General features: G+C 44.9%; 7 protein-coding genes across 7 annotated transcripts; 4 read left to right on the top strand and 3 right to left on the bottom strand.

Annotated features, from left to right (window-relative positions):
* Positions 1-544: 544 nt before the first annotated feature.
* On the top strand, positions 545-1861 carry LOC124174487 (endocuticle structural glycoprotein SgAbd-2-like). Its single transcript, XM_046553695.1, has 2 exons — positions 545-700; positions 1173-1861. The coding sequence occupies exons 1-2, from the start codon at positions 659-661 to the stop codon at positions 1551-1553; spliced, it is 423 nt and encodes a 140-aa protein (XP_046409651.1). The 5' UTR covers positions 545-658; the 3' UTR covers positions 1554-1861.
* Positions 1862-5311: 3450 nt separating this feature from the next.
* Positions 5312-6470, bottom strand: LOC124174489 (larval cuticle protein LCP-17-like). The gene is made up of 2 exons (XM_046553697.1): positions 6317-6470; positions 5312-5778 (listed from the first exon to the last, which is right to left on the bottom strand). The coding sequence occupies exons 1-2, from the start codon at positions 6329-6331 to the stop codon at positions 5419-5421; spliced, it is 375 nt and encodes a 124-aa protein (XP_046409653.1). The 5' UTR covers positions 6332-6470; the 3' UTR covers positions 5312-5418.
* Positions 6471-11033: 4563 nt separating this feature from the next.
* On the top strand, positions 11034-12996 carry LOC124174486 (pupal cuticle protein Edg-78E-like). The gene is made up of 3 exons (XM_046553694.1): positions 11034-11055; positions 12362-12386; positions 12531-12996. Exons 2-3 carry the CDS (start codon positions 12375-12377, stop codon positions 12924-12926), a joined length of 408 nt encoding a protein of 135 aa, XP_046409650.1. The 5' UTR covers positions 11034-11055; positions 12362-12374; the 3' UTR covers positions 12927-12996.
* Positions 12997-15756: 2760 nt separating this feature from the next.
* Positions 15757-17070, top strand: LOC124180132 (endocuticle structural glycoprotein SgAbd-1-like). The gene is made up of 2 exons (XM_046565244.1): positions 15757-15885; positions 16430-17070. The coding sequence occupies exons 1-2, from the start codon at positions 15871-15873 to the stop codon at positions 16808-16810; spliced, it is 396 nt and encodes a 131-aa protein (XP_046421200.1). The 5' UTR covers positions 15757-15870; the 3' UTR covers positions 16811-17070.
* Positions 17071-18403: 1333 nt separating this feature from the next.
* LOC124182672 (endocuticle structural glycoprotein SgAbd-1-like) lies at positions 18404-19280 on the top strand. Its single transcript, XM_046570219.1, has 2 exons — positions 18404-18488; positions 18800-19280. The coding sequence occupies exons 1-2, from the start codon at positions 18477-18479 to the stop codon at positions 19196-19198; spliced, it is 411 nt and encodes a 136-aa protein (XP_046426175.1). The 5' UTR covers positions 18404-18476; the 3' UTR covers positions 19199-19280.
* A 1439-nt stretch (positions 19281-20719) lies between these two features.
* Positions 20720-21431, bottom strand: LOC124182906 (endocuticle structural glycoprotein SgAbd-8-like). The gene is made up of 2 exons (XM_046570718.1): positions 21382-21431; positions 20720-21204 (listed from the first exon to the last, which is right to left on the bottom strand). The coding sequence occupies exon 2, from the start codon at positions 21192-21194 to the stop codon at positions 20784-20786; it is 411 nt and encodes a 136-aa protein (XP_046426674.1). The 5' UTR covers positions 21195-21204; positions 21382-21431; the 3' UTR covers positions 20720-20783.
* Positions 21432-23347: 1916 nt separating this feature from the next.
* LOC124181138 (endocuticle structural glycoprotein SgAbd-2-like) lies at positions 23348-24009 on the bottom strand. Its single transcript, XM_046567411.1, has one exon. It carries the CDS (start codon positions 23952-23954, stop codon positions 23544-23546), a length of 411 nt encoding a protein of 136 aa, XP_046423367.1. The 5' UTR covers positions 23955-24009; the 3' UTR covers positions 23348-23543.
* Between the last annotated feature and the right edge of the window lie 2537 nt (positions 24010-26546).

Genomic DNA, 26546 nt, shown 5'->3' with positions numbered 1-26546 from the left:
CCGATTATTGTTTATGACCCGAAGCTTGACACCGGTTCGCACGTAGAGCGTGGACGTGGCAAACGCCGGGAGAGAGATGAGTCGCGATTTCATAATAGTCGAGGAATACGCCATAAAATATGACGAATCGTCGTCGTGCCGTTGCGTAACCGGCTGACCAGAGGCCGGCATTTATGCCGATAATAGGTCCAGCAGGAGCTCCGAGATCGGTGGAACGCTCGGTATTGTGGTCCACGTGTCAAGAGCACAATGCGATTACACACGTCGCCCGTCGAAGGGGACAAGGAACCGTCGACAACCTGCGTCAAAGGTGGCATCGAAGGATTCCGACGAGACGTCGTCGTCGATCCGAGGAGGAGCGAAGCGAACGCGCCACCTGTGAAACACCCAGACAGATATACATTCGGACCTGCCACGCTGGCGACAGCTTCTTTGCTTTGGCCGTTTCGCAACACAACAGCGTTATACGGCCGTGCAATGTATACGCGTATTTGCATGGCGTGCCGAAGTGGAAGAAGAAGAAGAAGAAGAAGAAGAAGAAGAAGCCGAAGTAGAAGTCAATACTCGTCTTTGACAACCCCCACCTGACGGGACCGGAGGGGGGCCATTTGCGACAGGAGGTTTCGGCGTCCCTATAAAGGTGAGTCCTCCGACGAAGATGTCAACGAGACGAGGTACGAAGCCAGCAATGAACACTTTGGTGAGTGGACACAGTGTGGAAAGCGTTCGCGAAGCGGCCGATTGTCTCTCGGGTTTAGCCACGTGGCTCTACCGAGCACCGGTTTCGGTACATCTGGACCCTCCCCTTTCTTTTATCTCCATCAAATCCGGATCCAAGTCAAAATGGTGATATTATAACAACTATCGTGAGATCGGTGCAGAGCGGTGGTGCGAGAAGTTTCGTGAACCCAATCGGTACAATATCGATTTGATCGCTAGAATTTCAGTCACGAAGTCTAGACGGACCAAGTGTCCAATGGAATAGAATAGCGTCAGGCCGATCTCGCAGGTCAGTTGCTATAACGACTTATCACGGTAACGGCAGCCTCGCGAATGATTCATCGCGGAACCAAACGGAGATCGTTATCTTGATAGAGGGCTCCACGTCCGCGGTACCCGGTCTAAATTTCACCGATCATTCGCCGATCTCATACCGATTTTTCGTCTTGCAGATCCTGACCTTCTTCGCCCTGGCGGCAGCCGCCGTAGCCGCTCCTCTGGATCAGCAGCCCCCTGTGCCGATCGTCAACCAGTTTCTGGACGGACCGAATCCCGACGGCTCCTACAGCTACGGTTTCGAGGCTGGGAACGGCATCAAGGTCCAGGAACAGGGACAGCTGGAGAACGCCGGTACACCGGAAGAGGCCGAGTCAGTTCAGGGCAGCTACAGCTACCCGAGCGAAGACGGCAACCTGATCACCCTGACCTACGTCGCCGGTAAGGACGGCTTCCAGCCGCAGGGTGCGCACCTTCCCCAGGCACCGCCGATCCCTGAGGCGATCCTGAAGGCGCTCGAATGGATCGCTGCTCATCCCGAGGAGGACAACTTGTAGTGTGGGGTTGGATCCTGGAGCGCTCGATCAGAACTGGTTGATTACGTAGCTGCACTTACCTCTCGGCCAGTTCCACCGTCGACGTGTTCAAGCGTTTTATAAGTTCGGCGCCACGTCGCTTCGCCGGAAGGGCTCGGTGCTCGAGGTGCATCTTCATCGGCACTCGAACAGCGAGCACTTTTGGCATCGGGCGTGACGCCATCGGCTCAAATCATTACGTATGCAAACATGGCTGCCATGCTCTGTGTGTTTAATGAAATCTGTACTTTTTTAAGCAATTTGTAAATAAAGAAACGGTTCCGCTTCAACGATGGAATTCTCTTACACGTACCTGCGGTGTATACGTAGGTAGATTACAGGCGTGCGTTTACCCACCGTCAACAAAACGCCTTCGTCTGGGTTCTGCGATTCCAAATGATTTTAAAATATCAGCGCACCGTGAGATGTTACGTCATCCGCGGTAACTTGTCTCCCGTATGTTATGACAAAATTGTTCCAAGCCAAAGCCGAGTCGGGGAATATCTTGTCGAACAAATTTCAATTCATTAGCATAGATCGTTATAATATCACGCATTACGCAAGGGAAACACGAGGTAGGTACCTAAATGTTACCTTCGTTATTTGAAAAATATCTTTAAGGACGTCGGCCGCGATTTATACGAACCTTTCAATTATTTCATGAATTATTCCCGCTCACGATGTGCTCATCGTAATCATCCTTGGCATTTGGCTTTCTTGTGTCACATTGTTGTTCCACCAACCGCAATGTGTTAAAGATACACGTCTCCTTATCTTCTCGTCACGGTTCCATCCCAATGTTAAAGATAGGACTTGCGATTAGTCTGGTAAATAATAATAAACGTTATATATCTAACACGAGCTGCAAGTTACAGTTATCGAGGTTTTGTTCACTCGAGTATCGCTTCTGTTGCTGTTTGAACGCGGTAAATATGAATGAGAAATGTCTTGAATCCTGAAGAGAGTCTCTCGAGAGGTGGATTCCTGCAAAATCATGAGTTATTCTCTAGCATAACGAAACCGATACCAGCTACGTGCAGACGACTGTAGATAGAAGCTTTTACTTTCACGCGGGAGACTCTTTAATAGCCACGAATTAAAGATTGGAGTCAATCGGTCAAAGAATTTAACCGACCCGCGCAATCCAGCGATTATCTTGAACGCGTATAATACACACGAAGATAGGTACACGCGGCGTTTGTCGCAACTTCGAACTCCCGAGCTGGATATCTCCGTAAAGACCTTTCGGCAATCACCGGCTCGTTTTCACTTTCGTTCATGTGTCAATCGAGAACTTCGGCGCGGTGATCACTTGTCGATAATACGTATAATCTGGCCGGCTTGTCAAACGCTAACGTGACGTTGGGATCAGATATATCTAGCGGTACGTAATCGCAGCCTTGTGTGCCCAGGGTTCTCGGTGCCCTCGATAAGCTGTTCGGCTCTGATACGAGTTCAATTTTCCTCGAAGCAAGATTCGGGCGAAGCCGCGAAGCTTCGACGGCGGAAAAAAATCGTCATATTCATCACCGTCCTTCAGGAAATTACCGGATGTCTTCTTTTCGCACTTTACACAGTCCTGGACGCCGACTGGAATGTGCAAAATCACGCGGGAGAGTCGCTTACGATACAGCGTCGAATAAAAAAACACAAGCTGCAAAGCTCTGAAAATGTGTCACATTTGAACGGGTTAATCGCATATTCAACCAGTTTGCGCAACGTTTGATTTCTCGAATATTTTTTCGACAAAAATTTACATTTCTTCCAACGCCAATGTCGACTCGGTTAGCGGTATCAGCGAGTGTTTCCGGATTCGAGTTGTACCTGAAATAAATAGTATGGCCCCTGCGTTTTATCCAAGATAAAAATAAGAACCGAATCGAAAGTGCAGCGCATACATATCCAGCTCACCTGTGGTTTTAAATAATTTCACGAATTCGCGTCGCGTATAGCGTGCTAAAGTAATCGCTAACCCATACTCGGAAGTACATATAATGTCCAATAACGAGTTATCCCCGAGTATGTAAGTCCTTTCTTTTCCTCCCGCGAGGAGTGCAGGCACAAAGGTTATTAGGCCGGTGACTCCGGTTGCGCAACAGCGAGAGAAGATCCTCAAGCACAATCAGGCCATGGAGGGAAGTCAAAGTAGCCAGAGCGTCTAATTATGCCAAAGGGGCGGAGCGGATTCTTTCGTTTTTTTTTCCTCTTTTTCTTCTTCTATTCCGATCTTGGAATGAGGCTTGCAGCCGAGCAAGAGAGAGAGAGAGATGGAGAAAGTTCAGTTTCCTGATCCTGCGCCCCCGTCCAGAATGCGAGCTTCCTTGTCACGACGTCTTGAAATTGGCCGATCTATCTCTGGATTATAATCGATGAGAACGAGGACCGGAGTAATTTGATATGTCAAAACACTGTCCCGGTTTCTTGTATGAAATAATGGAGCTGTAATAATATGCTCGTAGGAATGATCCTGGAGAGAATCCATCAAGAGGATCGTTTATGTTTTAGTTCCAGTCCAGGCTCACTTGAGGCCGAGAATAATTTATTGCTCGTACACGAAGTGAAATAATACGCAAATGTTTTCACTCGATTTTTGAACGTTTCTCACGACGGTGAGATTTTTTCCCATAACGCCATGAGACTGCACGGTGCATTTTATGGGAACGCTCGAAATCACGTGCGGATAATTATAAGCATTCTCGTCGTTTTACGGCACGTCGTTCAAACGGTTGAGAAAAATCAGAGCCTTGTATTTATCAGAAACATATCTTGGCCAATGACACGAAGGGACGTAAATCGCGAGGAGGATGAACCGGCGATACCACTTCGATAAATCACCAAGTTTCGAAAGTGCATCTTTCAGCATTATAAAATGAGCATCGGTCAGCGCGATGTGTCGCAATTAAAATTTAATGCACCGCTTATCGTCGTTGCTCGAGGATGCAGTCTTTAAGACATAATTGCCGCACCAGGTGCAGGTAGAAAATTAATATGATAAATTCAAGCGTGCATCAGTTGCCACCCGATAAGGTAACTTCGGGTGTAATAACGGTCACGATCGTCTCTCAGTCAACGAACCCGACTTTCTTCTGGCACTCGAAGGAAGACGATCCGATTACCTTCGGCTTAAATTTCTCACGACAATCAGCTCGAATAAGTCGTAGAACTTGATCCGCGGCATAGTAAAATAATTTACGAGACATCGCCGGGCGACCGATTGGCCGGAGAGATTCCGAATGGCCGATTTCGTTATCGACATCTAGCAGCTACGTATTCGATCGTTAATTCCGCAGTGAGCATCCGAGGATCCGTATCGCCGAGGAATTCAACTTGTCGACGGAGTTTCGGCGTCGATATCTCGACGTTCACCAAGTTAACTCCGGCGAACCCGAGGTCGGTAACTAAGCCTAAACACCCGTCGAATTTCGTCGTATCGAACCACCTGTTGGACGAGCAAATTAGCGGACGCGTTTCCGAAGCCGATTCTCTCTTTCGAGAGAGTCGATCATCTCCCGTATATATTACGAAAAAGTTGAAAGTCCGAACCTGATACCGAGATCTCGGAGCTTATTTGTCGTATTAATTTGCATCGAACTGGAAAAATTCACAAACGTGGATGAAATCTTCGTCGACTGAGAGAAACGAGATTCGAATTGTGTACCGTATGTAAGTTTGAATATTCGAAAATCGAATTAACCGGGATTCTGCAGCTTTTTCAAATCGTTTAAGAAAATATAACAGGATTGAAACGTAGAGTAAAATTTATTCGAATTTATCAATTTTTATACGTATGTATATATAACGTGTATATTATTACATCGTCCAGCCAAAATCTGTTTAGCTGGCGAAATCAAGGCTTGCTGACGGGCTCTTTGTAGGGGTGTTCCTCGATGTACTTCAGGGCGCGGACCACGGAGTCTGGGACAGCAGGGATGGACGATCCTTGAGCAACGAATCCGTTGCGGCCAGCCACCCAGGTCACATCGACGGGCTTGCCATCAGGGTCGACGTAGTGATATTCTCCCCGCATTTCCCCGTCAGCGTCGCTCTCCATCTTGGTGACGATGCCGTTTTGCGTCTCGAAATCCAAGTTCCAATCTCCTTCAGGACGTGCGTCCTGGTTATACTTCAGGATTTCGATAACGGGCTTTTGGTTTACGACGTGGGAAACGTCGGCCACGCAGGCGCCGGCGAATAAGACGGTGAATACCTGAAAATAAGACAATCACTCGTTATTGCGATACGACGAAAATCAAAAAACTAGCCTGCAACGTCACGTTTCGGAACTATGATTAGTGGGAAAAAGGTCGTACGGCACGGGGTTTAGCTTTTCGTTGTTACTGGATTCGAAAATACACTAATCTGTGTTGTTGAAACAGCGTTTCTTGTTTCAACCCTAAAAATCACAACTCGTATAATATATCCACAAATAAATTGTTCGATTCACGTCACATTCGCACCGCCCCCGACAAACTCGGTCAGCCTGAGATTCGCTGAAGTCTATAAAACGTCACCGCGATGATCAGAGAATAAAGTTACGCGGCAATGGTACTTCTGCGACAGTAATGAGAAATTTCACGAAATTTTGAACCAGCACAAAACAGATTATACGGACGAGACGATTGTTTTTCAACGAAATCGCGTTTCACATTTGAAGTTTGAGCGAAGAATTAACGCGGCTGGAACGATCGTCGGAAAATGGTGACTGCGCTGACGGTTTAGTATCACGTTATAAGCGAAGGGCTTACCAGTAAAGCGTTCATGATGGGACAGAGGATGAACCTGATCTGACTGCATCAGCTTCCCCTCGAGCTTATATAGCAAACCGATCGCGCCCTCGGACAAAGCCTTCCACAAATTTGAAACTCACGGTGTGTGCCCATGCATGTGAGTCTAGCCGTAAAATGTCACGCATGCACCTCGTAGGCCCACCAAACTGGTTTGCCGTTGGGTGCAGGGTAATGAATACAGAGCATCTATTTTTTTTCGGTGTACTCGGAGGACAAGCTCTGTCGTAACGCCGGCTGGTATTCGTAATCTGTCGAACTATTCCTACTTCAGATACGCGTTACGTCCACCCCACCCTTGGACAGCTCCGGGCGGTTATTTCGTCACCACCGGAATGCGAGACAAGTATTATTTTATTGGCCTTTTTTTTCCTTACATCTTGGGACTCTGTTTCTCATCGGAGCTATTTCGAATAGCGATACCTATTCAGTTTCCCATTAATTACCCCCGGTTAGTCCGGAGACAAAATAAAACAAAAACTTCGACTATGCATTGAAATACCAAAAGCGCATTATCGACGTGCGGCCATCCGTTGAATGCTTTATGCATGCACGATTTAGTACCGGCTTAAAAGCTAACCAGTTTCGTCTGATTATTAGTCAGTTTTTTTACCGTAAGTCTCATCTCACTGTATGAAAAATTTTTGTCCTGCTTCAGGCATAAATTATATGTTGTAATCAAAATTTGAATTGTAAAAAATTATTGGATGTATGTATCCTGTAAATTTGTTTTACTCTCTTTTCTCGAATAGTCAAATGTTGACCTTTTAACCTTGAAATTATTCCACGTGCTTGTGGCAGTGCAAAATTATCGTTGTGTGATTGGCTCTTCGATCGTTGTTTATTTTTTAAAACCGAACGAGCAGAGGTTCGTTTAAAGTTTCAAATTTGATGTTTTACCATTTTTTTCCCAACCGACTGTACCCTTTTATTACTTTCGTTTACTCTGAACTAATTCGAAAGACGTTCCAAAACAAGTCAGCGGAAATAGAAGATAATCTCTTTCACTGTATATTTCATACTCATCGGTGTTTCTTTCGTTATTAGAAAATTCCGTAATTTGACAAAGCGGAATGACAAAGATCGCAAGGATTTCAACAAATCAATACATCACACACCGAAAGTAAAAGCTGCACCAATGACATTTAAATTACCTGTACGAAGAAATCTCTTCGAATGCCGAGGGTACACCTATATATCAACAGAAATTTTGGTAACTGCAGAATGCAGAGAATCATGAGACGAAAACGACGCAATTATTCGAAACGACTAAGTAGGCGCAAAATTTCTCGTCAACATTGATTACAAAGTATTACTCTTCAATGAAATGCCTGCCTCGTAGGTCAATATCTCGAAAACGAAAGTTGAATTACGTGTCTTACACATTCACCAGGCGAGTAGGTAAGTGCCGTGTAAATATCGTCGGTGATGGTGGAGAAGATGATGGAGCGAGGGGGGAGGGGGGGGGGGGGGGATTTAATTGACTCCTGGAATAAACTACCGTATCTTCTCGCCGGTATTGCAGGCTGCTTCGTTTAGGGAGAATCGCAGATGCTCCTCGAGTCTGTGCCAATCTTCGAGTGCGAATTAGCGATCGCGGAATCAGAAGGCCACGTATTCGCAGCCCAGGTATTCCCGTTGCGATATTATTTTACCTGGCAATTTACGCGAGCCAAGCTGCTGCGAGAATTGAGAATCGTCTAATACCGGGGGGCATTTTTCGTTCCAGATAATTAAAAGTTGCGCAGTTTTCTCACGCCTGTGTGAGCAGAGTTATTTACCGCCCGATCCTTCGGCTCGGACTCTGACAGACGCCCGAGTCGTACGATATCGTTGTGTAAGTGCCAAAAAGACTCCGCACATGCACCTTTTCACGTTATCTCTCTCGCCTCGATCTGATCTTTATTCAACACGAAAGTGCCGACAGGGCCTATTGCGGAAATGGAACGAAAATTTTTCGTTTTCGTATTAGGCTAATGATTGGACTTAATTACCGCTTAACGCTGGCGAAATTGGGCCTGATTGCAGGCGGCTAAGACACGCCAACCTTTGTACTGATATATTATACAGAATTCGGAGCGAGTGTAAAAGATACATTTGGATACAGGTATTCACGGATTTCGTTTCGGTTAGCGATGGGGATTGAATTTCGTGGGATCGAAGGCCCTGAAATTTCAAAAAATTCGCCGTACAGACAATACAGCGTTGTGAATTTGATTCTATACGTAATAGTAACGCTTAGACGTCGGCAAGGTCGGAACGTGCAAATGGTTTAGAGTTACGCAGATTGGGTAACCGAGACTGATAATCGAGAAAGACACGAACTGATCGTACCCTTATTATGTATTAGCGACGAGTATAAGGTGTACGGTTCGCAATATCGCGCAGATGATCTGCGAGATCATCGTGGGCTAATGGTATTGTGTTACTGGCAGAACGAGTAACGCGAGTTAATCTTCGATCAGCCGGGCTGCGACTTGACTGTCGGCGGAGAGATACCTTGTTTGAAACGCATTTCCCCCGACGTCGAGGCGTCGTTGTGACCTAAGGGTTCGAAATTGGAGAGGCGAGGCTTGGTCCAGTCGGAATCTGCATTTAAAATTGATACCACAATTTGCCTTTCCTAATCTTTTGGGGGGGGCATTGGTAATCTAAATCCAGAATTTATCGGGGTATTTGTTTTTGTCAAATAACTCGCCCATTTTCAATTCTGCACTAAAAATGGTCGTAACTAAGTCTGCAGGAAATTTAATTCTCTATATCTTTGATTGTTGTCATTTTTTGTTAATGACCGATATTTTCCGACTTAAACCATAAATTCAAGACGGCGGCCGAAGCTATCGCAGAATCTGGCTGAAATTTTGGACTTAGACTAGCAATGACCCCCCCTAAAATATTGGAAAAGGAAAATTGTGGTAGCGAAATATTGCACTTTCAGATTTTCTTTTTGTACGTAATAATTAGGCTATCTCGCATTCCAGTACTGCAACCCCGGGTACCAAGACGGTGGTTATTTCACGAGCCAGCACGAGGTCGCGAAGTGATCTCACAATCAGTTAGGTACCGCAGGTAAATGTCAAGTGGGAAAAAGCCGACCTGCGGCAAGCGGGCAGCCGCTACATGTTTAGTAACGAAGTTATGGGTACGTGGGCACATCGATGGATGGATGGATGGACGGACCGACGGACGGACGGCGTCGCGGCGGTGCTGATCGGCCGTTTTTTACGCCTCAGGCCCGAGGGTAGCCTGCAGAGACGAGGTTCGCGCGAAGATGAGACCGTGGTAAGTTTACGCGAGTGGGGAATAAAAACGGCCAAGGACGACCTTGACATATAAAAGTAAAAGATTCTAGCCGGCAGCGCCAAGAAGCTGCTCGCGCGAGGCGTCGCGATGCAAACGAGCCGAATTTGAATTCATACTTTCATTTACAACACCCGACGAACACGCTATCGCGATGCGTGGGTCAAATTGCCAGTAAAACCCTTCTCCCAAGGTGGGGCAAACTCCGCGGTCAGAGAGCTCGTCTTATTATTCCTAATTCACACCTAACCCGCAATTAGCACAATGCAATGTGCAAAAATTGCGTCACTTCAAATCACCCTAAAACATCCCCTCCCTCGCTTTCTTTCACGCCAGTGAAATTGGCCAAGGACAAGACGACGGTGCCTTCGGGTGGCGGCATGCAGAGAATGTCGAAGGTTGAGTAATGCTTCAGGATTGCACGAGGATTGTTTTTCAGCAAACTTTTTCCTCGCATTCTTCAACCGGTGTTCGATATTCTGCGCAAAAGGTTTGGAAAGGATATAATGGTTACGCATTGTATCGCCCGATCCGGAAAGTCCTTGGCCCATCATACCGCACCGGTCTTTTTTATCCAAGAGGATTCTGACTTTCGCTCAACATATTTTTGTTTCACGCTATCATTTTCAGGGATTGTTTTTAAGAATAAGTATCTTTCGTCGCGATTGGCTCGCAGGTAGGAAGAAGGTTTACGGTGTGTGTGAAACTCAGGGTAACGATTATACTCACCCGAGTATCGGAGAACCAATAATTCTATGCCGTGAATCAGTCGTGCGCGTGTATTATCTTACAGCGAAGAAACAATTGGCGATCGAACACATGATTATCTGATCTTCGCGAGACTCGGCGTCTGTAAGTCTGGACCCTGCCAGATGAAAACAACACTTCAACTTGCTTGCAGTCGCAATTACTTATACTGGACTACAAAATGACCCGAACAATTACGCGTAACTCTTAGCTTGGGCAACAAGGTCTGACCGTCGTACCCCAGGATATCTGCATCTGTAATTTTTCGATAAACAAATCTTAATGCGCAGCGAATAATTATGCTGTTGACTTAAACTGCAGGCGTTATGCAGACTTGGATAATCGTTATACAAAGCCCGAGCATCTGGTCATGTTGAGATCTGGATATCAGTTTCGTGTTCGTCGGGTATTTCACCTAGCATTTTCTGGCTTGTTGAAGGGGCGAGCGAAAGCCAAGTAAAGCGTGTCGATTCTTTGATATAGGAGGCAAGCCTCTTGTAGCAAAATACGTGTGTATCGGTTTAGCTTATTTCAATAAACGGCTTGTGAGTTGCTAAGCCTATGGAAGACGATCAAGCCTCCTGTTCAGCTCTTTGGAAGTTACGCTTCAAACTCACATCTCGTAGGACTGGATTTCCGACATGTGCGTCCTTGTCAGGATTTACAACGCAGACGGCTCCAAACAGCATGTAGTGAACAAGATTTATCTAACGAGTGTGATCGTTGGTTCGAAGCCGGCGAATTGGGACTCTACTCAAGACGAAGATAGCTGTATCCGATTGCTATGGGCTGAAATACTTACCAAGGGTTTCGCGATAATGGTGTAGCACTGTGAGCACTTGGGTCTGAAATTGCAACACTCCGGAATTCGACAGGGTTTGTCCAGTGATATTTGAATCGAATTTGCAGGCGGGGGCAAATGTCATGCATTCTACCGAATGAAAGAATGGACAAAAAAAATAAGAAATGTCAACCGCGCAACAGAATTTTTCGCGCAGGCTATGGCAAAAAGGTCTTCAATCTTTGCATAACTCATGATGTGAAAATGATCCAATAGGGTCGATGTTGGGATTCGTACTCTCGAAGCCTCCGTAGACTCAAGTCGTCAAAGTGTAAGAACTTCGACGATTGTTCACTCAGTAATTTGACAATGGCAATTAACTATCGATGTCTATAAGCGACAGCAGTTTTCAACCTAAAATATATCATCACGGTTTAATGTTTGTGGTTGAGTGTAGTTGCGTGGCTAGTTGAAAATAAGAATATAATTTGAAAAACGACTCAGAACGACATTCTCAAGCAAATTCTGTTCATTAAATTCCTTGAGAAGCGATTACGTCGAAAATAATTTAACGTTAAATCAGTCGGCATGCTATTATATCGGCCTCGTGTGACACTTCGTGATTCTAAAATAGCAGTCTGGCGTACACGTCGAAAGAAACTTTGATGTTTGAAGTTTATCACAACTCGTTTGGCCATTACAGTGTGAATACCAACACGAAGTAACCGCTGTATCGGTATTCGAATATTTCGAATACTACTCTGGGGTCTGAATTTTTGCATAAATTCTGTTTATTACTCGTCGACTAGCTATATAAAAACGACGAACTTTTCGAAAACTTGTACCTCGATTATCTAAGAAAATACAAATGCAGCCAGAATTATACTAACTTGGCAGATCTTGCAAGATTGTTTGTGTGTGATACCGTCAAGGTATCCCAAATATTCATATTTATAGGCAATCGGCGAGTGGAGACGAAGATCTTAGATTTGTACGAGCAAATCTAGTCGCTGGTTAGAATTTTTGGAACTGACATTACTGTTAAGCTTGTGGGCAGGTTTTCGTTTTTTATTTTTCCAAGAGAATGTCTGACATTTGCCCCTCCATCACCGAGTATACGAGAGGATGACTATAAAAGTCCTGTCGAAATCCGTATCGAAATACAGAGCATTATACAGCCGAACTGTCAACATGAATTCCGCTGTAAGTTCACTTTCGGTATTCGGCTTCGTCATAACTACGCCAAGTCCCGGCTTGGCACGTGACTGCAATTTCTAACGCAGCTAGATCCGATATTTTTCACGTCGTGAATAATCATTATTAATATACAATTTTTCTCGTTCACAGTTGTTTGTCGTCATGCTCTTCGGAGCCGCCTGCGCCGCCGGCCTCGAGAAGGACGCGCCCATCGAGAGTCAAGTTCTGGAGACCGATATTGACGGTGGTTTCAGAAATGCCTGGTCCGGCAACGGCATCTCCGTGCAAGAACTCGGCTCTGTCAAGCCTGGCCCCGACAACACCCTCGTCCAGGTTATCCAGGGGGAGTATTCGTACACGGCTCCGGACGGCTCGGTCATTAAGACCTTGTACATCGCCGACGAGAACGGCTCCAGAGTCGAAGGTGCTCACTTGCCAGTCGCCCCACCAGCCCCTGAACTTCCCCCCTACATCGCCAGGGCTCTCGAATGGGCCAAGGCTCATCCCTACAAGGAGGAGGCTGAGCTCAAGAAGTCTTACGCATGAGTTGTACGTTGGTTAAAACCTAATTTAACCACTTCGATTTTTCAATAAAGAGAATATGCTTTTCAATTTACCCAATTATCGTATTTTTTTCCATCAGACCTTCAACCCAATATATATTTCCTTCCTGAGCATATCACATAGTGAGTCTTGCTCGATAATTGTAAGTCGATTATCGGTAATATGTTTGACGCAAATCAGGGATTATAACAATTTCATTCGAGTAATGGGCTATAAATGTTTAGTTCACATTCCGAAACGATCACGATTAGTTTAATTGAGCTGTTAACAACTTCAGTCATCAGTCCGTCTCTAAAGGTCAAAAAATAAAGGTTATACAACGAATTCAAACCAAAATGCCTATGTGCCGTAGCTCTACGTATGCATTATAAAGCAATGCGGTGTAAGAGCTCGTTCGATCGAACTCTATCTTCCGGATCTTCGTCCTTCAGAAGTCATCGCGAGACAGAGGAGGCTTCGAAGCAAGAACTTGGCGCCATATAAAAAGTTCAGATCTACGCCTGCAACAAACAGCTATGATGAAAAATTGGCATTCCGATAAGCTGTAGAACTGGAAGTGTAAATCCTGCGTTATAACCCGTCGGCCTTGTTTGTTGGTCTACCCTAACCGTTAGATGCCACATTGCCCGTAGGAATTTGCAACCATGAAGAATTATCTTTACATTACACTTGAAGAAAAATGCATTCAACGTTGGTTGGTAATTCACGACCGGAACCGAGCACGTGAAGGACATCGTTGGAATTCGATTTCCATTTTCGAACTCTCTTAAAAAAAATTTCCCTTACATCTCTCTACGGTAAGATCGTTTACGAGTGATAGCAGAAAAGGTTCAACCATTGTTTGGCAGACGTTCCGTCCGTCGGTTTTGCAACGATATTTGATCATGGTTATAGTACTATACATTATATTTACCGCGTACTTATTCGAGGATGCGATTAACATACCTACGCTGCGATTGCATCAGCGAATGTCGGTGTGCCATCGAAGCGGCAGCAGCGGTGTATCTTTGCGCATTTTGTATGCCCTGCGTCCCGACGCCGACGCCAACGCCGAATGAAAGTGACAATGAAATAGACACGACCGTAAACCATTCGTGCAGAGTAGGTGCTGTTTATGTAACCGAGGCGATGGATCACGCCGCGAAACTTTGCTGATTACTCAGAGAATCTTTCCTCACTTTATCTGCCGATCGAAATCATCCTGCCTTTGGCGATATATCTATAATACGGACAATCGATAATCCCATATTCAAGACGGTCTAACCATGCAGTGAGATTACAACGATCTCGTCGAATCAAAACGAAAAAAGAAAAAAAAACAAAAAGAAAAATGGCGATGTGCTGGAATCTAATTGAATAGTAGTATTGATTCGATTTTTATACCTGCCGTCCGCACAGTCACGTAACTCGTTATTGCTGTAACTGATTGCCAATCTGACCACTTCTAACTGCGTTTGTAGAAAATTATGATAAATACGTACTGCGGTAAACGATCATGCCGGCAAAATAAAAAGAGCCAATTAAATAGTCAAGAACACGAAGAAGCAAGCTTTTAATCGACTACGCACATCACGTACACAGCTTCGGTCAAAGTGAGTCGTTGAATTGAAAAATGTCAAATTGTTCACGACTAATTAGCAGCTAAACATCGAGAATAAATTTCGTTCATTCAATATATAATTTTAGGGAGTAATTCTTACCTGGTCTGATGCAGTGTACCAAATATTTAACATAACAGGGACGTACATCAGAATTTACCCGGTATTTGGAGGTGAAAAGTATAAACTGTCATGAAATGACGAGTTTTCAATCTATCAACTCGATCCTTGGCTGAAATGAGGTTCACGCTCCAAAAGCTGAAGGTCCTGAGTCACCGGCCGGTTGAAACAGCCCGATAGAGACAAAATGTGCAAATAAATTCTGACGATGTATGGATAACCACAAGAACGCGAGACGTTGCCCAACTTTAGTACGGGGCTTGAAGAAAAAATTTTTTCTCTGAGATAGATTTATAGTGTTTAGCAAGCGACTGTGAGGAAGGAATTTTGTTTGTCTGACAATAAGTCTTGCGTGAATGTGTTCAAAAGCTGGGTTCAAACGTATATCTGAAGTATGCTTTGAGAGTCAGTAGCTCCGTAGGATACGATGCTAATTTTGAATACAATAGCGCCGTGAACCCCCCAGATTCACGAATGAATTCTTCCTCGTCGCAAGCGCCTTTTGAGAACAGGCGCTCTGTTTCCAAGCTCGAGCGAAGCTGAAATTTCTACGGCTTTGAACCCGTTTCAGTTGAACGGAACGACACGTTGATATGAAAATAATGTACATCACCCAGGAATCGCTCGACGCCTAGACGCCGCGGAAGAATCCGATGCATCGGCGCTCTGTGGCGTGCGGACGGTTGGCCAGAAGAAGAATATACAGGAATGATTGAAAAGAGAAAAATTGCAGTGGCAAACAAATGTCGATAGAAAAGTATTTATATATGACAATTGAGTAAGCCTTCCTTATTGGAGACCCGATGACATTTAACGACTCATACGACGTACGGCGATCTCTGGAGGTTCGTACCTCCGTATCTCCGCATCCCCTCGTCGCAGCTTCCATGTCTCGGTGTTTCAACGTCGTGTGTTGTTCGTCGTCTTCCATGTGTGGAGGCACCTAACGATACCAACACGTCTGTCATCGGCTTCCATCCTCGCACACTTTCGACACTCGTATGCAAGCGATGCCTGGTGTGCCCTTGTTGGTACTTGGGACGAGACGCGCGCGTGTTCGTGTGTATGGATTATTCATGCGTAAGTCAAAGTGCAGGTGGTGTTAAGCCGCATGCCGACTTTGGTGTTGGTGATGCCTTCGGGGGTATAAATATGCCGACGGCCTACCTGCTTGACAAACACTTGCTGTTGGCGATTACGGCTGCATCATGTACACGGCATTGGTAAGCGAAGAGACACTGTCTTCGGGACTCATTGTCTTTTAGACGATCCTCGCAGTCTTTTCGGTGCCGCGTCTCGCGCTTGGTTCAACAGTGCTGAATTGGATTATTCATTTCGGACTCCGAGCGGTCGGGAACTGTATTCGACAATGCGAACATCTCGAAGTTGGATGTAATATATCTGTGGTGTCATCGAGTGCAGACGATCTCGAAGTCACGATTTGACTTCCGGTTAAAGGATCCGGGTGTCGTCGCGCTCCTCCGCGAGGTGCCTCGCGCCAGATGAAATTTCGTCCCATAACAAAATACGACCGAACGGGCATTGGTCGACAATCGATAAATCACCGGGAACACTCACGTTGTCCTTTCGAAGCTTTGACGAACAAAGATTTACTCTCGGCCGTCCATCCGACGGTGATTTGTTACCCCAGGAATCGATTTATCCTCTAGCCGCGATGATCCGTCGCGGTGTCGTCTTGCGCTATCCGTTATAAAACTCCGCGACAGCGAAACGGTGACGTAATCTAATCCCCCCTTTCTCCTCCAGGTAACACTTCTCGCCCTGACGGCTTGCGCCTTGGCGCGACCCGCCGACGAGCCGATCGCCATCGTCGCCCAAACTCAGGATGGACCGAACCCCGACGGCTCCTACAAGTGGAGCTACGAATCGGCGAACGGAATCAAGGCCGAGGAGGAAGGCTCCGTGGTGAACGCCGGCGCCGAGAACGAGAGCACTGCCGTCCAGGGTGGATACAGCTACACCGGCGAGGACGGCGTCGTAATTTCTCTGACCTACAAGGCTGGGGAGGAGGGCTTCCAGCCGGAGGGTGCGCACATCCCGACCGCCCCGCCAATTCCCGAGGCCATCCAGAAGGCCCTCGAGTGGAACGCGGCCCACCCTTCGAAAGAAGACGAGAACCAAGTTTGATCCTGATCCACCCTAGACCTGACCCAGCGAGTTCCCGTCCACCCAGAGCCACCCCCAGTGCCTACGATATACTAACATTGGTTTAAATGTTGTACATATTTATTATTTTTACTGCATACACATATGGATATATACACACAAACACACACACACACACACACTCCACGTGATAATATAAAAACAAAAGAGTCAATGCAAAAGCACAGCCAATTGTCTGTACGATAAAGAACAAAAAAATGTATTAAAAATTGTAAACTATACTTTGTGGATTTCATGTTATTATTTAGCCTGCGGATCTTTTATCTAACCTACGATTCACCGGGCACAGTGCTTCTTTACGCTCGATGCCAACTGGTGCACCGCATGTTTCAAACGATTAATCGCTTCGCGGAACATGTAATTAAATGAGCGAACGTTGACCCGACCACGGTCAATTCTAGGGTACGCGTTAGAGCCAGTGAATGAGCGATGAAATACTATGAGAACCGTTAATCGAGATCCTTTGAGAAGGTTCCTCGACAAGCGTACAAAGCGCCAAGGTCTTTACTCCAATGGCAAGGACCAGGCGGAAAATCGAACCTGTTATCTATCGACTCGAAGCTTTTATGACTCGGTTTCATGTGCTCAATGGTATTTACATACTTTCGTTAACGCGGAATAGTAAAGATTGTTCGAATCTTGAATAATTTCAAATTTGCTAGACGGACGAGAAGCTTATTTTAGCTCCGTCGGTATAATATCATCAATCTTGTCTGGGTGACGATTAACTGAATTATGCGCTTCCTTATAGACGGGGCAACATGTATTACCAGTTTTACGTTTTAATTTGTGATTTGTAGATTTTTGATAATGTCAACGAGTTCTGCAGGACTCATGTTCGCCATCCCATGTATCTTTGCCGTGGCATCCTTTACATTTCTGTATCGCGCCATGACCTTTTGCAGTGATGCGTATTTATACAAATTTTTTTCTCAATGATTTATGTCATTGCATCACTCAAAATGAATATCACGATGAAGTTTGCAGATGTTAGGATCGAATGTAGGAAATATTTATCTCTTTTTTTTTTAAATGTCAGATGCTGTAATTTTTCGAATTTATGTACCTCCTTGACGGTTTTTTCCGATATTATATTCTCGTTGTTCATACGCTAGCATTCACGATTGATAATTAATTTCAAGATCGTTATTAGAAAGGCGTTGCACTTATTTACGCTACATCTGAAGTGAATACGAAATAAAATCTGTAAGAATATTGACTATCATTACTTACACCGTTATGAATTCTGACTTGATGTATTCAAAACAGTTCCTTTGATTTCCGTGTTCTTCTTTTAATTTACGTTCAAACGTGTAAATCCATACGAACAGTTTGAAGGCGATAAGTTTTTCATAAGCGGTAACTTACGTATGTAAATGGATTTCAACGACGAGGTTCCATCGCTCTCGCTTCAATGCGAGAGTCAGAATTTTATACTTATACCGCAACCGAATTAATTTCGGCAAGCAGTATGCTTTCGCAATACCCGATAAACCTAGAATATTTTCGCTGACCTTTGGTTACGTTAAACAACGTGCATTCCAAATTCTCAAGATAGGTGGGTATATAAGCAATTTTAGATTCGAGTTTAGCACAGTTAATCCTGAGCAGTTCTCCCAGCTTCATCATGAACACTCTTGTACGTTGTGAATGGATTACGAGCGGTGCTTACTCACCGTGATATAACATATACATAATATACGATCAGTTGCAGTGAAATTGTTGTAGATATAATTCGTTGTTCTCGTCAAACAATTTTCGTATAAATAATCTATAGCAAAAAATATCTTCACCGGGAAATTCAGTTGGATAAATTGATCGCTGGATCGAGAAAACTTCGCGTCAAGTCCCACCCCTCGAAATTTATTGACTAAATTGCGCAGCTGAACGACCCAAATTAACCCTGATTGGCTATAGGCAACCGATTAAAACCGTTTATTAAACTTCCAGATCTTCGTCACGATGCTCTTCGGAGCCGCCTTCGCAGCTTCTGGACTCGAGAAGGACGCGCCCATCGAGAGTCAAGTTCTGGAGACCGATATTGGGGGTGCTTTCAGAAATGCCTGGTCCGGCAACGGCATCTCCGTGCAAGAACTCGGCTCTGCCAAGGCCGGCCCCGACAACACCCTCGTCCAGGTTATCCAGGGGGAGTATTCGTACACGGCTCCGGACGGCTCGGTCATTAAGACCTTGTACATCGCCGACGAGAACGGCTCCAGAGTCGAAGGTGCTCACTTGCCAGTCGCCCCACCAGCCCCTGAACTTCCCCCCTACATCGCCAGGGCTCTCGAATGGGCCAAGGCTCATCCCTACAACGAGGAGGCCGAGCTCAAGAAGACTTACCAATGAGTTTAACCCGTCTTCCACTAACCATGGACGACCGTTAGTTTGTATGTTGATAAATAAAGCGCAGTATCTGTCTGTTCCATAACACTTTGGTAACCATTTCACGCAGTCTTTACACTCCTACAAATCTAAGATCCTCGTGTCCCTTTCATGATGGTCCGAAGTCGTCGTCTATGGATGATGAGGACGTATCCGACCGTTGGAAACACGCGATGTTCAGTATCAAGTGGTATCTCGCAAACGTTGCACGACTTCGAACTATCGTGAACCCGTAATGGCTTAAGGATAGCTCACCGTTCCTAGGTCTGAGCGTGGGTGCGAATTAAGGACAAGGTCTTTTGCGAGGATGAGAAAACGGCTCACGTGTTCCAGCCAACTGCTTAGGAAAACCCATTGGCTTTCGTTGTATTGTACCGAGATCGAATTAGGTGATTTCACAGTTTCGTGTTCTTTTATTTCTTCAAAGTAATAGAACGTCGAAGCTTCTCAGGTCGATAATTGCACGTTGCGCGTTGGATGGAAAAAAAGAGAGATGAGATTTTCATTTCTGGCCGATATTTAAGAATGTTATGCCAGGTGAGTGTTTTCAAGCATGTTTGGTACGTCAAGGATAATGAATGATGACTATCGCAAGACCCGATTTGCGTATGCCAGAAGGAGGTCATGCGGTTGGCTGTACGAGGAAGATCCTATGTTGCCTTTAGTTGCTAGTTACAAGAGGTGCTAAGACTACCGGCAGAGCCACGTATACGTTCACCTTCGCTTTTACTAACACGTGCGTCCGGCACCTGAAGAGGATCTCTTGCAGGCACCGCAGCCTGTACTTTCATGCACAACCCGCGTACACTCTTCGGCCGCAGAGCTATTAGCGAAACTTTCGCAGTATGGTAATTGCGAAATCCTCTTTACAGGAGATCAAAAGCGATCTTCGACCTCAATTCCAAATCAATGTAACGCCTTTGGTGCACGTGCCGCCATTTTTACTTTTCTTATTTTCACGTCTCTCTGTTATTATTGTTGTTGTTATTATTATTATTTTTCCTACTCTAGCGTCATAAGTTTGAGTTATGTCAAGTGGGTGAATAATCTCCCATTCATAACACTTTGAGGATTAAAGTAGTGACCGCAATCATGCAATCAAACCGATGCCAAATTGACTAACGAATTCGCGCCTCGGGCGGATCGGTAAGCGGAGAAGCAATTAATAGTTGTCCAGATCCTGCACGAATCTTTCAATTTTCAAATGGAGGAATAAACAGAGTTTGTACCATTGAATAATAAACATGCGTAGCTTGAATTTTATTTTTACCGCGATCCCCGCGGCTTCTATGCGAATTTTTATTCGGTTAATTATTCAATTATTGGCTAGTAATATTTCACGTAGTTTCACTGACGGAGCTTTTAAACTTGGTGTAATTGTGGGGCCATTCTGTCTTGACGATTCACAAATGGCACCGACAATTCGATCGCCATGGTCGTCAATCGGAATCTCAAGAACAAGACGATAGAACTCGAATACACTTGTTTATAATATTCAATAATCGTTTATTTCGCAACGTTAATTAGCATAAAATTTTCCACCGGGAACCTAAAACTTTCCCTTGGGGCTGGATTCCTCTTTATGAGGGTGGGCAGCGATCCAGTCAAGAGCTCGTTGAATGGCTGCTGGTATTTCCTGAGGTGGCGGCGGCGTGGGCAGGTGAGCTCCCTGAAAATTGGCGCCATTCTCGTCCGCAAGCCACTGCAAGCTCAACTTAGTACCATCCGGCGCTGTCCAGGCGGCCGACCCTTGAATCACCTCGGCCTCGTCCTTCTGCCCTGCGTTCTTGAGCGTCCCACTTTCCTGCACCGAAATTCCGTTCGCGGTTTCCCATTTCGAGCTGAAACTACCGTCAGGGCTGATGTCTTGCTCCTGACTGACGATCGCTATCACATCGTTCGGACTGGCAGCCGAAGCTACGGCGACAATTGCAAGGGCTGCTAGAAGGACGCTGTTCATGGTGATTGACCTGCAGCAATGGGAATAAGAAGATAGTAGGTATTATTCTGTACTCGATGGTTTTTGTCTCATGCAAATACGATTTCAAAGATCACCGACGTGACTGCGACTGATTATCTGCTTAGCGTTTATTCCGTTTATATCTATCTATGGCGGATTATCTGCTTGGACCGAAGATGCAACTTACCTGTTACAGATGCTAGTCGCGACTTTGGAAGCAATGGCTGTGAAGTGATGACTGTGTGCCGATTGCACCCAGCTTTTATAGGCGGTTCAGAATCTCGTTGCAAGACTTGACATATTAATCGAAATGTCAATGAACGCATGGCGTGATACCGGTTCATGCAGATAACGGTAATTTAACGGCCCCTCCCTGCTCCATGAGATGCAGTAACTACGCGATTCTTCGTAAGTGAAGCATGAGGGATACTGTCTCTTTCAGAGGCGATGCATTTAACTTGAAACCTCCATCTCCCGTAATGCGGATGAAATGGAATTCGACTCGAAAGTGAAATTAATCAACTTTCTGTTAATATTTACCTGGTTACGAATTAGGTCACGTCATTCATTTGATGCCATTCTGAATCGAAAAGTTCCGCTCAATGTCTGCTGAAGGACAAACGCATGAAGGACGCAACTGAATTAGCAACATACATAGTTTCGCATTTAACAAAAAAAGTTCATTACGTTGAATCCGATTCTCACGAAAAATAGGGTTTAACGCGCCAGATTGTTGATTCCACAAAATATTTCGATGATTAATGATTTTAAATACAGAGTGCGAAATCATTCACGCATCGCACAGTTCATGACTCATTTCTCTTTCTACCGTTATTTCATATGAAAGTATTTTACCGGCTGAAAAGTTGATTCGTTCCGTAGAATCTGATTTCGAAAAGAAAAAGAAAGGTCGACACTGGCAAATACGAGTAAATCGTAGTTGTGTAACATTTGGACCATCTTCCGATTTATGCCGATTGTACTTTCTCAAAGATCTTGAGAACGTTCGAGGAAACGTTGAGCAATTAGTGGGTAGGTGAAGGTTTCTTATTCATTCCGAAGAGCGTAAATTCTTGAATCTTACTTCAGATTAATCGCTATTAAAACTGATTAAAGCTATCTTAACGTCCATCATTGACGAAAAGACGTAACATTTAACTTCAGAAATACACTCCGGGTCTACGCTGAAGAGACAAGTACCCGATTGCGCACTCAATAATTACTCAACATGCGTAACTAAGTCTGCGTGACTTATTCCCCCCTCGATCGCTTCTGGTCGGCGAACTCAGTTATTGCGCGCACGTTTTTCAAAATTCGACGATACAACGAGGGGTAAACAATACTGAAATTATCGACTCGCATAATATAAAGCATGCGTCTACCTATATTAGAGCTATAAATAAACCTAAGGGTGTACAATCGAGCTTCGGTAATTGCATGTAATTTTTGGAGTGAAATTTATGTGCAGCTTAAGACGCGAAGCATAAAGTTGAAGAGTAGGTATAATTTTGGTAGTGCGTAGTTAGATGCGCTCGGTAATTGACTCCCATAGATATTGTACCTAAAAACCAGTTCTTGTGTTTATCTAGACGACGACTGGTTATCAATTAGCATTAGTGAAATTGGCATATGACGTTGCATATTTCGTATACTAATATGGGAGGAGACCGGCTACTTGGTCATTCTAGAGTCTCTCTCGGTTTACGAAAAGTGAAACTGACTAATAACTATAAACAGCCACAGAAGAGCTGGCGTTAAATAAGACGAAAAAAGAGTCTGTGGTCAGGAAGGAACTTGATTGTCTCAATCTATCGAATACCAGCTAATTGAAGGTTTGACAAGTTTGACTTCAGCTAGAAACTCAAAGCACACCGATTATCAATCTTTCTGGTATATTTGTCGACGATGATCGATTTCAATCGATACGCAATCGATCCGGTGACAATGGTACCGTCTCAACGTTGTCACCTAACAAAACCACAACGGTGTTCATGTTACGACGTCAAGAGACGAAATGAGTCCCAATACGGGAACGCTACACAAATGAAACGGGTGACTGTCCGATCGAAATATATCGAAGAATATTCGAAGGCTTATGGGAGGGTACGGGTACAAGTGTGGTTATTATACAGTGAAAGTAAAAGAATGTTGTATTCTATGTCAAAAGAGAATTTATTCACAGGAAATTAACATACGAAATGTGTGTATTTGTGTAGATGTGTGTGTTTTCGTGTAAGAGTAGGTGTTGTGTATAGTTAACACAGGTATTGAGAGTAGTCATCAGGTTAACAATTTACTGGGCTTCATCGTAGTGCTCGTACGAAGTTTCTGTCGTCGTGGAGGTTCTTACTAGGCCTTGGGCTTGACGTCCTCTTCGGGGTGAGCCGCGTTCCATTCCAGGCTGCGCTGGATGGCCAGAGGGATTTCTGGTGCTGGAGGGGCGACCGGGAGGTGCTCTCCTTGGAATTCAACACCGTTGGGTCCTGCGATCCATTTCAGGGCGATGGGAATGCCTTCCGGGGAGGTCCAGGTGGCGCTACCTTCGATGACTTGGGCTTCGTCCTTTTGGCCCGCGTTGATCAAACCTCCCTGGGATTGCTGAATGGTTCCGTCGGCGCTCTCGTATGCCGATTTGAATGATCCGTCAGGGTTCACTTCCTGAACCTGGCTCACGATGGGAACAAACTTCTCTTGCTCTCGGACCGCGGCAGCCGAAGCTCCGGCGATCAGGGCGAAGAGGGCGATTATGAAAGTGTTCATGTTTGCTGAGTGAACTGTACTGAACACTGGGAACGACTGATACCTTCCATCGTAGACCACCAACCTTTTATACCCAAACTTTGGGAGATAAACTACACGCACACATAAACGCACACGGTCAAACCCGTAAATGTCACCGAATATTTCGACTGACGAGTATACGAGACGAGGCAGACAACTCCCCACTTCTTCGATGCCCGTTTCGTTCAAGAAATAAAAACACGACTAAGAAGCTGCGAGTAAAAAAAAAAACGCGTCCAAGTTATATTGATTGAGGATCGCCGATTCCATAACCACCCAGCAAGGTGGTTCATTAGCTCGTCCTGTACCATATCCAGCGGCAAGTCATCTCGCGCTGAAGAATGCAACCCATGTCCGTGTCGAAAGTTAAATATTTTTTCATGGCCAGCAGTCTGGAGCAAATCGGTAGCGTAACTCTCGCTTTCTTCATCGAAGTTAGCGGATACAGCGCTATTCTCTAATCCATCGAATGCCCTAGGGAGTAATATATCGTGATATCACGTTTTCTGTAATCCGTTCCCAATTACTTCCAAAGGCACGAATCGAGAATTGCTCATCGAAACCGGTTCGGCAACGCTGGGAGAAAGAAACTACTAGTAAAAGATAATCGAACCTGCCACGCATTTAGGATCCTCTGTCTTCTTCGTTGGGTTTAACGGCGCTGGAAATTGCACTATAGGAACAAGGCCGAATACAGTAATAAAAAAATAACAAAATGTTTGCTACACCGCGACGTGAGGTATCTGGAAATTTGGCAATTTTAATACTCCTCGCTCAGGCCGGCGAGTCGTAAAATTAACTCATGCTCACGTCATCGACAGGTTTCCGAAGCAGCGTAGGCTCGCGATTTCCGAAATTGTCAGGGCGTGGCCTCGGTGCGTTACATGATACCTTAACGATCTAGACTTCAGCCTTTTACTCTCCGCGGTTGCTGTACTCGCAGAAGCTCTTAGCATCAATGAACAGTACTGAAAGGAGAGTAAGATCACGATCAAGATCACGAGCAAGGCAGGCGTGGCTGTAAGTAGCGTTCTCCGTTTATTCGTCAATCGTTTCGTAACCACATTGCAGGTCGGAGAAATGTAGCATCGCCGGATGCACTAATGTATTATACGAATAACAACGCTCGTTCGTTTCGTCAGAAGCCTGCGTATCTCGAGTTTCCGTTCCAACTTGCAGTGAACGTGCTTGACTAGCTGAGCCATCCGATGCCTGGACGAGTGGATGGTACTTTCTAGTGGAAGAAACTCGAGGTACTTCCACGAACGTGTAGGTATACGATGAATACGCCAGAAATTCATATTACACTTCGTGCATTTTCATCTTCAATTTCTCTTCTGTTCCTCTCATCTAAACATCCAGACTTCATCGTCAAGGCTGATGAGTCTCACGACCTGACGACACTTGATTAAAATTCAATCAATTCAACTTTATTATGAAATTTTGGTTCTGTATTACCGAAGGCGTCATGGCTATTCGCGAATCGAACCTTTACAGACGATCGAGAATCAACCGGTTCTGAGGCTGATAATCGTCGGTCGGACCGATTATCATATCGTGTGAGCGATTTTTACGAAAGTCGTGTATCAAAAACAGTCAAACGCCAGAAATCGCAAGCCAGAAATAAATATCTAACCGGTATTACATCCTGGATGATACTTGCTGATTTTGGCTTGGCGTTCGCAAGACCGAACTAACCGCTCCTAGCCATTATACCATCAGCAAAAAATGGACACCGGACTGATGCACGGACGAACAAAGGATTGTCAACAAAAACACGTTCTGATTTCATCTTCACAGGACTTGCCGCCTGTTCCTAGAATCTCATTGTAACTTGAATACTGCGGATTGAATGAATCGCTCAAATTTTATCCCCAGAGGTGTCTTCTGCAGTAAAAAATTTTGAGACTTCTCATTGTCTTTAACTTCAAGCTTTACTTTTAACCTTCTCCTCGGTATATTCGTGACAAGATCGCATTGTGATTAGATTACGCTCGCTTCCTGGTAAATGCAAGCACACGCACCAGGTTTGTGCAACCGAAAGTATGAGGAATGTCTTCGATTAAGGTTAAGGATTGTTTGCATGTTCGCGTCTAGTCGTAGACATTCATAATTATATCGACAGACATACCTAAAATATCTAGGATATTTTGTTTCCTATTCAAATCTTCCACCATTCTTTAACACGCTGCTGATATTCTTCTTCTCCGTGTTATTATTAGTATAATCTCCTCCTCTACGAGTTTTACTTCGATCTTCACCTCAGTTTTTGAATGTCAACCGAAGTCGCCATTCGACTTTTATTCCGTAAGGTATGTATTTATGTATTTAATGATGGGTTTTTTTTCAACAATTTTAACCGTCAGACGTGAGCCGATTATATTTCGGCGAGAAGATGATGCACTAAAATTTTAATACATCCAAGTCGTCGAACGTTGAATCTTGATATCCCCGGATGACCTTTACACTAGATTGATTTTTGGATGATGTTCATCCTCATTAGCTGAAAACCTACTGTTTAATTTTTTATCATTTGCACGTGGATGACTTTTTCGTAGCAGATACCTTATT

The sequence above is a fragment of the Neodiprion fabricii genome, chromosome 1 (genome assembly GCF_021155785.1).
Source record: "Neodiprion fabricii isolate iyNeoFabr1 chromosome 1, iyNeoFabr1.1, whole genome shotgun sequence".
NCBI lineage: Eukaryota > Metazoa > Arthropoda > Insecta > Hymenoptera > Diprionidae > Neodiprion > Neodiprion fabricii.
The sequence above is the reverse complement of the archived record's forward strand: the minus strand, read 5'-3'. Positions and strand labels throughout refer to the sequence as shown.

Bases quoted from the DNA above. Each gene is read 5' to 3' on its own strand.
- LOC124174487 (XM_046553695.1), top strand. From the start codon at position 659: ATGTCAACGAGACGAGGTACGAAGCCAGCAATGAACACTTTG. The intron at 701-1,172 runs GTGAGTGGACAC...TTCGTCTTGCAG, and splicing joins AGCCAGCAATGAACACTTTG to ATCCTGACCTTCTTCGCCCT.
- LOC124182906 (XM_046570718.1), bottom strand. From the start codon at position 21,194: ATGAACAGCGTCCTTCTAGCAGCCCTTGCAATTGTCGCCGTAGCTTCG.
- LOC124181138 (XM_046567411.1), bottom strand. From the start codon at position 23,954: ATGAACACTTTCATAATCGCCCTCTTCGCCCTGATCGCCGGAGCTTCG.